The sequence below is a fragment of the Indicator indicator genome, chromosome 2 (genome assembly GCF_027791375.1).
Source record: "Indicator indicator isolate 239-I01 chromosome 2, UM_Iind_1.1, whole genome shotgun sequence".
Taxonomy (NCBI): Eukaryota; Metazoa; Chordata; class Aves; order Piciformes; family Indicatoridae; genus Indicator; species Indicator indicator.
In genome coordinates, this window is record NC_072011.1 from 41,913,241 (window position 1) to 41,926,502 (window position 13,262).

The following is a 13,262-nucleotide window of genomic DNA, read 5'->3' on the forward strand; positions in this document are numbered from 1 at the left end:
TTCTTTCCTTCTTTGCTCTCTCTCTCACTTTCTCTCTCGTGCACTTGCTTTAAAAAAATGTATCTATTTTTTTGTTTTGTTCTAGACATTATGACTTTCTCAAGGAGTGCTCTGGTTCTGAACCAGATCCCTTTGCATGGTCATGCCTGTCAGTCTTTGGTAACATATGGACACTTTGGTGTGCCAGTGAGGAGGGAGGAAAAGGAGCAGAGGTGGCTGAGTAGGAAAGGAGCAGGAATATCTCAGTCTGAAGACAGGAGTGCTCACTTGCCATCATCTGAGCAGCATGTAAAGGGAGAAAGTCAATGGGCCACAAAGACAAGGGCTGTGCAGGGCTGGGACACCACTTCCTGGAACAGCAACTGCTGCTGGCCAAGAAGAGAGACAAGAATTAGTGATGGGACAGATCCAGACTTCAGCAAACAAATCAGCACACATCAGTGTCTTAGCCTCTCCTCCCACCTCGAATCACCCCCAGACCTATTGGAAAATATTTCCCTGGACATTGTTAAGGCTTCTACAGTCCAGCCCTCCTGGTCTGCAGGCCCCAAAAGGCAGATTTTTACCTTGGGGAAGGACTGACTTAATACTACAGAGGCCATTCAAGCACACAGAAGGCCTTTCTCTTTCCAAAGCTCCCATACCTAGGATTTCAAGGAAATAAGACATTGCAGAAACCTGTAGCTGCTTGGGGGTGACACCCCAACACAACATAGTGGTGTAGACTTCAGCATGCTGGTATCTGGCAGCACAGTCCTTACAAGGTCTGGTTGTTCCTCTGAGTTCCTTCCAACTCAGGACTATGAAGAACAGTTCAAGAGTCTGATAGCTCCTCTGCTGACTTCTACTGATAGAGTTACCATCCTGCTGAGTCCCACCAACATATTCATGTGCTCTGTGCTGTGCATCCTTAGTACATGCATTCATGGATGCACTCTCACTGACTCATTTTCCTCTGAGGCACACATACTCTCACCCTTATTTGGTCCAATTGGCTTCCTTGGACAGTCCCCCTTTTTCAGAGTGACATCATCAATGGCAATGTCCCCTTCATAGCTTGTGCCCCGGACGCCTTCAAAGATGAGCTGCAAGTGGAGCACAGACAGAGCCCCAGCGTGAGACTGCAGTTGTGGAGGACCCTTGCCATACTGTGGGGCTCTGCAGGTGATCTGAACACAGACTCAGTCTTATCAGGGCCCCAAATGAATGATTCTTTCCTGTTTCTCCAGTACTCATAGGATCTGAGGAGCTGGACTCCACTGCTTATGGCACCAGCCCCTGTGTGCTGACTGTAGAGTAATAAATGAGCATGTAGAGCTCTGCTTTATTAAGTGTCCTACACTAACAAACCATCCAATACTGAACAGTGCATTCAAGAGTAACTAAATTCTTATTTATTATTTTTAAGTACCCCAAAACATGCTGGGCATTTGGCCACAGTGCCACAACTTACTGTCACACACAGACCCAGCTCTCACAAACAACCCTATGACGGCAAAGTAGCATGTTGGGCTAAAATGTCACCAATAAAACATCCAGGAACAAAGCATCCCACTTCCTGGGTATGCACAAATGACTCTATCAGCAGTACAGAGTGCCCACCTCGTACTCACCAGATATTCTACAGTCCTCAACCAAGGGAGGTAGTGGAGGTAGGCTCTTGCAGCTAAAAGAAACCTCTACTGCTCAAAGTCATTTTATGTCAGTCCCCGAGATGATCAAGGGAACGGTCACACAGGCTTTGTAGCCTAGTGGCCTCCCAGCCTCTGTGCCACAGAGGCAGATGTCTGTTGGGAAGTCTCTTGCAGCCCATGGCACACAGGCAGGAGGCAGGTGGCTCCTTGCCTGTGTAGCTGACTTACCTGGAAGGGCCCGGGCGGGTTGATGGGCACATGTGCTTGCTGCCACACGTTGCCCCGGTTCCCACTGAGCGACCAAACCTGGGTGTCAATGGCGCGCTTGCTCCGCACACGAACTAGTAGGTTCAGGGAGCCTGGAAGAGAGAAACTCTGCACTGGTGTGCTCTTGGCATAGCTCTGGGGCTCAGCCTTGAGCTGCAGCTATATGCCCAGTCAGCCCAGGGACAGCCTGCAGAATCTCAGCAGTAACCTCTGGAGACAGACAGCTTTCTCCTGGATTGATGGGCGAGTGCCACTGGCAATATTTTATCCATCTGGCTGTCCAAGTGAACACACGGACCCAGATGAAGACAGAGGAGAATACAGGGCAAAGAAGCAAGTCTGTCATGGGTGGGGTGGCCTAAGAAGGGGGTGGCAGAAATCCCAGCTGCAAGGGACTTCCAAAGGCATCTCACCCAACCTCCTTCCTGAAACTGTCTTCCGCTCCACACAAGGGCAGAGCATGGCTTTGTCTGGCCAAGTCCTGAAATCTCCTGAGGAAATCAACTCTTCCTAATGCTTAGTATGAGCCTCCAGTGCTACCAGTTGTGGCTGCTGTTCTCTATTATATTGTCTAATACTACTGATCTTTGAAATTTCCCTTCAAACAGTTGGGGACACCTTGGGCTCCTCTTTATCAGACTGAGCAAGTCCAGCTTTCTCACCTTCTCCTTCACAGGATTTCTGCTTCTGGCCCTTGAGCATCCTGACACCCTTTCATTGGAGCGATGCCAGTTATTCTACATTCCACCTGAACTGTGGAACCCAGAATATATGTTTGCCTCTCCACATTCATCATTAGCATCTGATGTATGTTATGCAGCTTTCCCTGCCCAGGCTCTGGCCATCAGCTGCAGAAATACAACCTATGTTCTCAATTGCCTCTTGTCCTGGAAGCAGCCTGGGAGTGAGCAGCTGATGCTGGGAAATACTGAGTGTGCAATGCTGTCTGTATCATCCTAGCCCCATATTTTCAGAGGGACACAAAGACTCTGTGAATGAACATCAGGTTCTTAAAAAAAAAAAAACCACACACAGACCCCCACAATTCTCAAAAGGTTTTGTCTGCTATCAAACCAAAGCAAACAAATTTCAAAGTATTTTCTCACTTTGAAAACAGTGTCACAGCCCCCTGCCCTCCATCCACAAATAAAACTATCTCAGCTTCCTGTAGCATCTTTTTAAGTAATCCCCTCAGCTGACTTTTTGTTTCAGTGAAAAAGATAAAAAGTGAAGGGAGATAGAAGAAGACCCAGAGAAGCCTCTGGAGTGCAGATTATTGCCCCCAAAGCACTGGATGTGAATGCCTGGCATAAACCCAGTCTAAGCTTGAACATGACCTGTCTGACAGCTTTGCTTTCTTGTAGCATCAGGAATAAAGTTTCAGCCTTTTGGCCACCAAATCGAATTCCCTAATAGAACAACACTGAATACAAGCAGATGTCCTTCAAATGGTTTGAAGGGAAGCTCCCTTATTTGCCAACTGTACGCAGTGTTTCACTACCTCTGCCTACACATGGAAAACTGGAGGTCAAAACAGATGAACAGCATGCCCATGACTGTCTTACAAACTGGAGTTGTGAAGGGGAGTTAGAACTCATCAACCCTGCCTTCAATCCTTATTAAGCTACTGTCATGGATTGAGTTGAACCTGTTGCTGTTATTCATACCATGCTGCAGTCAAGCAGCTTCAAAAAATGAAAGTGCTACCTGAAGCAAAGTATTGTCACAGTATATCAGAGTTTGGAAGGGACCTCAAGAGATCATCAGGTCCAATCCCCCTGCCAGAGCAGGATCACTTAGGGTAGTCCACACAGGAATGCACCCAGGTGGGTTTTGAAAGTCTCCAAAGAAGGAGACTCCACAACCCCTCTGGGGAGCCTGTTCCAGTGCTCTGTCACCCTCACTGTAGAGAAGTTTCTCCTCATGTTGAGGTGAAATCTTCTATGTTCTAGTTTAAACCCATTGTTCCTTGTCTTATGACTGTGAACCACCGAAAAGAGCCTGGCCCCCTCCACTTGACACCCACCCCTCAGATATTTATAGACATTGATCAGATCCCCTCTCAGTCTTCTCTTCTCCAGACTAAATAGCCCCAGGGATCTCAGTCTCTCTTCATAGGGGAGATGCTCAAGTCCCCTAATCATCCTCATGGCTCTTTGTTGGATTCTCTCCAGCAGGTGTCTCTCTCTCTTGAACTGGGCAGTCCAAAACTGGACACAGTATTCCAGGTGTGAATTATGGGGCTTGAAGTTCAGATTGCAATGTGGGAGGCTTCCTGTTCCAATTTCTGCTTCTGGGTTCCAGGTTCTTGGGTGTTGGCTGTTTCTGCAGGCATGGCAGTGGAGTGGGTGGGAGTCAGCTGCTGGCTTTGGTTTTCTGTTTTATGCTGGTTGTTGGTTTTTTGTTTGTTTGGGTTTTTTTTCCCTGTGTATTTCACTGCACTTCTTCTGCAAATAGGCTAAGATAAGGTAATCATGCATTGCATTTTTAGATGAATTACATTATTACCTAAGGTAATTACGCATTGTGCTTGTGATATCTCATGTTATATTAAACTCTTATCTTTTTATCTCAACCCTGAGTTGTGAGTGTTACTCTTCCCTTCACTTTTGTGTTGGGGGAGCAGGCAGTTTAGCCCTTGTGCTAAACCATTACAGCTACAGAGCGTTCCTGAGGCTGGGCAAGAGCCACAACACCTCCCTCTTCCAGTAATGCTGTCACTGAGAATGTGCTTCTGAGACCCATGGCACAGACTCCAGGACTTCAGGTTAAATACGGATGAAGCCTCCACTTCATCTGAACTAGGTCCACACTGTTGTAGATGTTAAAAATTGTGCACTTGTTCTACACTTCTACAATGTGTCAGTCTGCCACAGGCTGCCAGTCAAATTTAAGGGCATGCAGCCTGTTATGGAGATTCTTGGAAATAAACCTTCAGATCTAAGCTCCAGACAGAGCCATAAACCATTACAGTCCTTGACTATAGAAAGCTCCAAGTCATCTTTCCAATTGCACAGAGTTTTTTCATTTCCCTTTTTTTCCCCATCTGACCCCAAAAGCCAGCTGTGTGATGGTACAAGTGGGGCAGGGTATTGTGTTTTCCAAGGGAAAGCTCACTGCCCTGAAATAAAATGTTGTTCCAGGATTCCATGTACAGTCATGAAAATCCATAGATTAAGTCTCATGCTAAACAAAGGAGGTAGAGCCTGTGTAGATACCACATCTGTAGCTCCTGCTGAATTCACATGCAATCTAGCAATACACATCTCATGCCTTATTAACTGTCTTCACTCCCTACCTGGTTTTCAGCATGTTAAACAAGTTCAGACCAAATCAGCCACCTGATGCTTGTGAGGTACTCTTACACTACATATTCAAATTCCACTTCACAGGAGGTGGCCAATGCATGGTCCATGGGATGTCCACAGCTGTGAACTTGCTTGCCACATGATCCTTACTAAACTACTTTTAGCTGTTGTGATGAAATGATGATGATAATCAAGAAGGATAATAATACTAATTTAGAGTGGAACTCAGAAACACAGCAAACATTTAATAAGACCTAAGCAAGACGACACTAGGCAACAGACGTGCCTGAGCTCTTCTGCTTTTGCTTTGTTCTGAAGGAGAGCCAAAGTGAGACCTGCTCTCCAACCCCCATGTCTTTGGTGGTGGAGATATGGAAGGCCCATGTGAGATGTTCAGAGGTGCCAGCTGTTGCAACCATTCCTTTTGCCTGGTTTTATGCTACAGTCATGCCTAGTTTCCTGTACCAAGAGTCCAAATCTTCCTGGCCAATTTTGTCACCTATTTCTCTCATTGTCAACCCTTCCCCAAATTCCCAAGAGATGTGCCTGGCATTTCCACTGGGCATCTGCTGGTGAGGCACACACAAATACAGGCCATCCATCTGCTGCTAAATCTCTCCAGCTGACCAGAGACAGACAAACACAAGGGAAATCCCAGGACACCAGCAATCCTGTTGTTGCCTCTCCTCACACAAGGCAATCTTTGCATTTGTCTTGTATTCTGTATTATTCCTTCTTCCCAATCAAAAGGGAGAATAAAGGCCAGTGATGAGTGATGAGCAATCAGATACAAGGAGAGTGAGCCGTACCTTCTGCTGGCTGCCTTTAATACCAGAGCTGGCATTTCAAAAGAGTCGCGCTCACACAAAAGAGCACCAGCTGGGCTGCCAGATAGAGCAGCCCAAGGGATGTCTTTAAATGTTACCTTCTCACAACAAGAAAAGGTCTTCTCTCAGTTTCCACAGGATGGGGACTTCACTGTTGCATTGAACAGCAGTGTAGATAGAGAAGAGCCAGCACAGGAAACACTGGGAGTGAGGCAGGGTCTCCTAGGGCAGGGCCACGGGCACAGTCTATGTGGGATGTAAGGCAAGGTAGAGTTTTCCTCAAGAGCTCTCCAGAGGCAGCTGGCAGGGGTTAATGTGGGGTGATGGGGTGGGGAAAGGCTGAGGCACAGCTCAGTTTATGCAGCACAGCTGGGAGACAGGCAGCTAGAGTGGCTATGAGGCAAAGGGAAGATGATGCTGCTCACTGAGAGACAGGGTGCTGTGCCAAGTGCAGCAGAGCTCCATGGGATGGGTGGGGAAGGCTGTCGGGATCCACAGCCAGATGCTGTGCTGGCTCTAGGTTTGCATGCAGCCTGATCTTAATGTGACTTCCTGCTGTGCTTCTGCAGGACCTGTGCTCCAGCATGGGGCAATCTCAGGAGACCAGCTATCTCTAGGAAATCCTGGCTGCAGCCCCAGTTTAGGTTTGGCAACCAACTGGGAAGCCAGAGCTGAAAGCCTATGTGGAAATTCCCTTGGCATTTCAAACTCTATGCGAGACAACCTGAGACAAGAAGAAACCAATTCATGGCAAGGGAGGTTCAGTGGATGGAAAGAGATACACAGTGTGAAGAGGACTGAGACCATGTGTAGCCTGGCAGAGTCAACTGCAGACCCAGTTCGAGGGCTAAATCTGGGCCAGGGAGAAAAGAGCTCTTACCTTTCTAAGAGCAGCAGCTCTTTAAGCTTGGTTTAGTGTTAACACTACTGATCACAAACTAAAATCCCAAAGTTTCATGCAGGCAAATCCCAGGCATGAATGACAGTCCCCAGAAAGAATCTATTACTGTTCATAATCCCCACAACAAACCCAGGTCTCTCACTGTCTCATTTAAATGGATGTTAATGAATAGCAGTCAGTGTCAGGCCGATGTTCTCAGTTACAGTGCTGTGGGGAAAAGCTATTGCTCTGAGAACTAGAAAGCAGAGGGTGGAAAAATAATCATAGCACAGATAGAGAAATAATATCAGCTTGTACTGACTCACAGTTTCTAGGAATGCATAGTTATCTTCCTGCTGTGACAGGGTGTATTTACTCTTTCAGTTTCTAATGACGCTACCTACATTAACATATGTGGAGTAAGACAATTAAAGTTTCTTGGCTGCTTTCCACTCCTGATCACAGAAACCTTTATCTCTACATGTGATCTCAGCTTGGTGTGCAGTGTCCCTTGTGTCCAGTCACAGGGTCACTACACAGCCCCTTTCCCATAGCCATCACTTCAGTAACTTTTAAGTGGGAGGGTTCATAAGGATTATCAATAGCAAGAAAACAGAGTCTTGGACAGAGTTTGGAAAGCTTCAGTATCTCACCTCTACTTATGAAGCATCCTCCTGGGCTTTAGAGAGATACTGAGCACATTCATTGCTGTGCTACAGGCTGGCTAATTGTTATGGGACACAGTCTTTCTGTGTCATTACAGCGGGGAGGCTATAGTGAAAGGGATTAGGGGAATCAAAGCCTCCAGTTCCCTGTTGCAGCTGAACTTTCTGGGGATATAAACAGCAACATGGTAAGTTTTGATAGGCAATGTTTCCCCTACAGCAAACTTGTGAAATTTACTTATACCTGGCTACAGGAAATTTTATTTGGATTTTACTGTGGATTTAAAAGAATCAAAGAAATAGACGTATTTCCCCCTCTTAAATGACCATCAAACGAGGATGGGCTTGAAGCAGTATCCTCTGACATGGCAAAACCAGTCACAGATTGATCTATGATCCATCACTATCTGCCCTGTTTAGCATTCTTACCAATTTTGTGCTGGAGGGAATGGACAAGCAAAGCAACAACACTGCACTGTAAAGAGGCAAAGTGAGTGGACACATGGCTGGACCCCTGCAGGGCACATGCTGGGAAGGGAGACCTGGGGCATGCAGGCAGGGAACTGAACGCAATGGTATGGTCATGTTTGTGTTGTGATGAGGAATGAGAGTGCTAATGGGAGGAAGGCAGGCAAACTACAGCTCCAGCTCATTCTCTCCAGCATATCCCCACCTGTCTGTGTATACAGAGAGCAGATGGTGATACGGTAGGAGCAGACTTGCAGTGGAGCCATGCTTGAGTTCTTTTGCTCATTTGATCCACAGTCTAATTAGAGAAAGCATTGGCACATAAAGATGAATGATATAAGAATTCCATCTTTGATGCTGTGTGTTTGAAACAAAATCCTGCCACCCTTTTTCATGGAAAATTCCCTCAGAGGCTGTTTGTGACCATTAACAGGCTTTCTATGCATGGACGACAGGATGTGGTTCAAGGAATTCAAAAAAGGAAGAAAAAAATATTTGCATGCTCCACAACATTAAATGCATGCTATCTCAAAAGAACAAAGGCCCATCCACTATGCAGCCAGAGCAGAGCAGAGGGAGGGTTCAGAGTCTGGCATTTAAAAGAGAATGATCGTGAGTCCTTGGGCTTTTTGCCAACTTCACATCCAATTCATTACACCATCTTGCTTAATCACATCCCTTTCCCATACTGAAATATTTGGGGGGGACACAATGTGGACAGACTGTATCTTTCTCTGCAAGACAGATGGGGTGTCTAACTCTCAGCCTCAAGCCCAGCTGTGTCCTTGAATGCTGCCACGGGCAGCAGCTCTGCTCCCACGTGCCAGCACCCCGTACTGCTGTGCTGCTCAGTGCCCAGCCACCACCAGCATTGGAGTTGTCACTGCAACTCACAGCAGATCTGACCATGGGATCAGGCTAGAAGCAGGTTCTCTCTGCCTGTTACCTGCCAAGCCTTGGTCCTGCTTGCCTTCCATCCAGACACTCAGCCTAATAGTGACCATGTCGTCAGCTTGCCCACACTTTCTGTAGACTTTCTGTGCTCTGTGGGCAGAGGCAAGCAGGCAGGATGGAGCCTACCACTCTCTCAGCTGGACACATGCTTGTTTACAGCCCAGCAAAGTGGAACACAAACAGCTTCGAAACTTGCTCCAGCACATCCCTGTCCCTCACCAAGCCTAGCAGGGAGAGCCTGCACTCAGCCTCTGGGGACAAGACAGCCTGCCCAGAGCTTGCTCCCAGCCCCAGCTCAGGGGACACGAAAGCTTTCTCAGAGAGGCAGTCACTGTCACCCATCAATAACACTAGGAAGCAGTCAGTAATCTCAGGGTCAGAGAGGGAAAGGAACTTAAGTGTGTATTCCCTGCTTGCTTACTGGGCTGGATGGTGCTTGAGCTGTCTTGCTGGTCTCTTTGCCCGCTAGCAGCCCCAAATATGCTGCCAAGTACCATTCCTGCTTGGTGATACTCCCATCATGAGATGGAGATCTCCTCTGGGATTCATCCTGCCTTGCTACAGTCCCCTCCATGCTGCTATATGCAGCATGCTATCAGAAGGCACTGCCTGGATGCAGAGAGACTCCCATTTGCTCTGTGTTCTCTATGCCATAATAATTCATGCTAATATTCCTGCTTCTTGCATGACTCCCTCCATAACCAATATGTGTGATAATTTATAGCATCATTCTGTCCATACACCTCTCTACACAGAGATCCTTTCTCATGGGATTTCAGTCTTCAGAAAATACCACCAGCCCCAAAAGGGAGAAAACTGCATTACAAGAAAAAACATCTATTTGTCAGAAATGTCTCCTGGCTTTTTATTCTCCAGACCCGCCTCAACAGCTTGTTTTTATCCAGAGATCTTTTGAAAGGCTAAGAATGTGCACCCATAGAGGCTTCCCTATCTAAGAAGGAGAGGATGTAGCTGTGGAAAGAAGTTCTCCTGGACATTTTGATCAGAACTCCACCTCTAGAGATTAAGAACAGCCTGTAACATGCCTTATCTAGGGCTCCCTACACGAAACACACCACACAAAAACACACACAGGATGTCACACACCACACAAAAACATACACACTACCTGAAGTCACAGAGCAGGGTGAAATATAGCCTGGTCTAAATGCAGTTGTGCAGCTCCTCTTCTACCTGCCCAGCCCTAAGAAAGGAGTTATGACCTTTCCATAGCTGCTATTTCTACCTATGTAGCCAAGGAGTTTGTCCTTGCCTTTTGGGAGCTCTCCATGCAAGCCTCTGTAAATGCAGAGGAGGCAGAAACACTCTTCCCAGACATCAGTGTGGCATTCCTTGTGAGCTTGAATAGATAAACTAGATGATTAGATCAAATCCTTGCTTTTGTCTAACAGAACAAAACCCCTTATCAGTGAAACTCCTTTGGGAGGACAGATACACTGAAGGTACACAGTACCTGGCCAGGGAAAGCTGGATGTAGTAGCAGAAGGAAACAGGATTTCATCAGAGCAGGGGGAAAAGGGTGACTCAGGGGTAAGTTCAGAATTGGTCACTCATCAGGGCCACACTGTGTATGAGCCCAGCACTGCCTCTGACTCATGCCCAGGGGGACAGAGCCCCCCTAGTTCTGGTGCTCAGCAGTGAAATGGACACCGCTGCCTCTGTGTGTCAGTGCAGCTCCTGGCAAGCAGAATGGCATATGTTGGGGGGGATTCATCCATAAAGCCCTGGCTACCCTAGTGGAAGGTGGGCAGCTTTTCTTGGGCAGCAAAACAGCCTAGCCCTGCTGCCTTTATTCTGGCCCTCATACTCCCAAACATGGCACAATATTGCCCTTAATTTAATGAGCAATTGTGGGACTATTTCTGCACCATTCCTGGTGGGCATGTGGGACAGAAGGCATGCCAGTTAGCCTTTTCAGAGCATGTCACGGGGCAGGGCAGCTGGCCCCAGCTTCAGCTGCCAGCAAAACCACCTGCACAGGGGCTTGGTAAGTCAAGTCAAGGCTCCAAAGGAGGCCCACAGGGTGATTTGGTTTGTCCTGAGTAGGAAAGCAGACAATGTTGGTCTTTGTCAGACATACCAATCTGTCTGTTTTTACCTGGCAGCCTGCATCAAGCCACTGCTCTCCTAAAATTGAGTGTTGTAGACCAGAGCATTCAAACTAATCTCAAACCCCAGAATGGACTGTCTAAGGCCCTATAGAGAGTAAATGTCAGACCATAATTTCTCATTATAAAGACCAAGTCTAAGGCAGGACTTGAGACCTACACTGGTGAAGCAGCTGTGAAAAAGAACCTCCACAGGCAGTAGCACCAGCCAGGCCATGGACAGGATCATTACACTTGCTCTTTGTCTCAGGCAAGTGAGCTGCAGCAGCTCATCTTTCTCCCCCTCCAACGTTTTCTGGAATCAAGCAGTCTGAAAGCAGCCAGGCAGCCCCTTCCCTCTTATTGTTGCTGTATCTAGTGGTCCCCAAAAGTACTAGGTACTACCTTAGAGAGAAAAAGACAGCTGGGGGATAAAGAGAGCACAAGAAACGCAGCAAGAAAGCGATCATGAGTAGGCAACTTTTCTCACCAGTTCTGAAGACTCAAGAAATGAAGTGAACCATAGTTGCTGTGAGGTCTGCTTGCTCCTTGTTCACCCTCTGTTTCGTGACATGCCCTGATGTCTCCAGGCAAATGGTCTCTTCTCCCAGGTTTGATAATGGACCCTTTCATCTTTACCACCAGAGACAGCTGGGTCCTTTCCACGACTCATGCTTGGCTCTCAGGCTGAGAGCATGCGCTGTGCTCAGCTCTCTCCGACAAGTTGGAAAAGAAGTCTGCTTCATAGACACTGCCAGGTTTAAAAGTACAACAACCAAGCAGTTTGCTTGCCTCTCTTCTGTGGGCAGAAGATCCCAGCCAAAGAGAAGGGAGCCTCCCAGAGTCCAGGTGTATGGGGAAGGGCTCCTAAAAAGCTCTGCAGAAGCAGATATAATTATGTTGAAGAAGACTTTGTCTCTTCTCTCTCCCTATTAACAACCTATTTCCCCATCATCACCCAGCCTCTGGTCTCTCAGTCCCAGGAGCCAAGCACAGGGCAGCTGCATGGCTGCAGGGCTTGGAGCAGATGGGCTGTTTTAGTGTGAGGCTGAAGCCAGCAAGACAGCAGGAATGAGCAGCTGAGATCACATATTCTTCCTCTTGAACTGAAAACACCACTGAAAATCTGTTTGCTGGACTTTTCTTCTGCCTGACCCAAGGAGACTTGAGAGGGGAATATTTCAGGCCTGAGAAATGGTTTGCTGCAGGCAGGCTGTTACAGTAGGCTGTGTTCCCAACTTTGAGGCAGGATGCACTACTGCAAGAGGTTCCTTTCCCATTTCATGCCTGGCTGCATTTCCACCAGCAAATGTTCAGGGGACTGGCTGAGACAGTGAGATTCCCAACCTTGATCTGCAAACTTGAACTGAAATTCAAGTGCTGAGGTGTCTGCTATTCCTGCAGAGCTCTTTGGGAGAGGCAGTCACTCCAGTTACTCCTGGAAGTAATGGTGATGACTGACACTTGTTGAGCTTTTTTTTGTTGTTGTTCTGGGAAGCATTTCAATAGGTTACAAAATTGGAAGTTGAAGAACTTACTAGGATAGTTGCAGAAGCAGTGCAAGGTAGTCGTGCGCTCTGCCACCCCAGCTTTTATCATGTCAGAGGACCTACATATGCACCTGGAACAACCAACTTCAGTCTCTACTTGTACAATTATGGCATTGGCAAAATACTTAACAGTTTATGGAGAGAACAGAAGAGTGACCTAAAGAAGTAGCTAGATATGAACTGAGAGCTCCTGTTTCCTCTCAAATGCCTGTTAAGTTTTGTATCTAGCAATTCCATAAATTGACCTAATTGAATAATTGACCTAACACCTGATGTCTCAGAGAATGATTTGGTTGCAATATATCCTTACAGCTACTCAACCCATGCAAGGCTGCTGCTGCTGCCATGAGCCACATGTGAATGGAGAGAAGTGTTGCTGAGAGCCTGGAGGAAGGGAGGGAGGATCATAGCAGCTTCCCACTAGATGAGTATCAGTGGCTCCAATCAAGTGAGCAGGAGCAAAAATGATCTGTAGGGATTCAGAACATCTGCAAATGAATTGGTGTCACTAATGTGCCCCTGACAACCTTCCCAAAAAATTCTGCACCTGATTAGAGTATGACTAGTAAGAGAGAAGAAAAGACCTTCTGAAGAAGGCAAT

At 47.1% G+C, this 13,262-nt stretch overlaps 1 protein-coding gene across 1 annotated transcript in view; it reads right to left on the reverse strand.

Moving 5' to 3' along the window:
- Positions 1 to 273: 273 nt before the first annotated feature.
- Positions 274 to 13,262, reverse strand: part of MDGA1 (MAM domain containing glycosylphosphatidylinositol anchor 1) — a 154,386-nt gene continuing 141,397 nt past the window's right edge. The window contains exons 15-17 of the mRNA XM_054398519.1: positions 1,863 to 1,993; positions 977 to 1,085; positions 274 to 365 (exon numbers count right to left, since the gene is read on the reverse strand). Coding sequence (XP_054254494.1) covers positions 274 to 365; positions 977 to 1,085; positions 1,863 to 1,993 — 332 coding nt within the window. The remainder of the gene's footprint in view (positions 366 to 976; positions 1,086 to 1,862; positions 1,994 to 13,262) is intronic.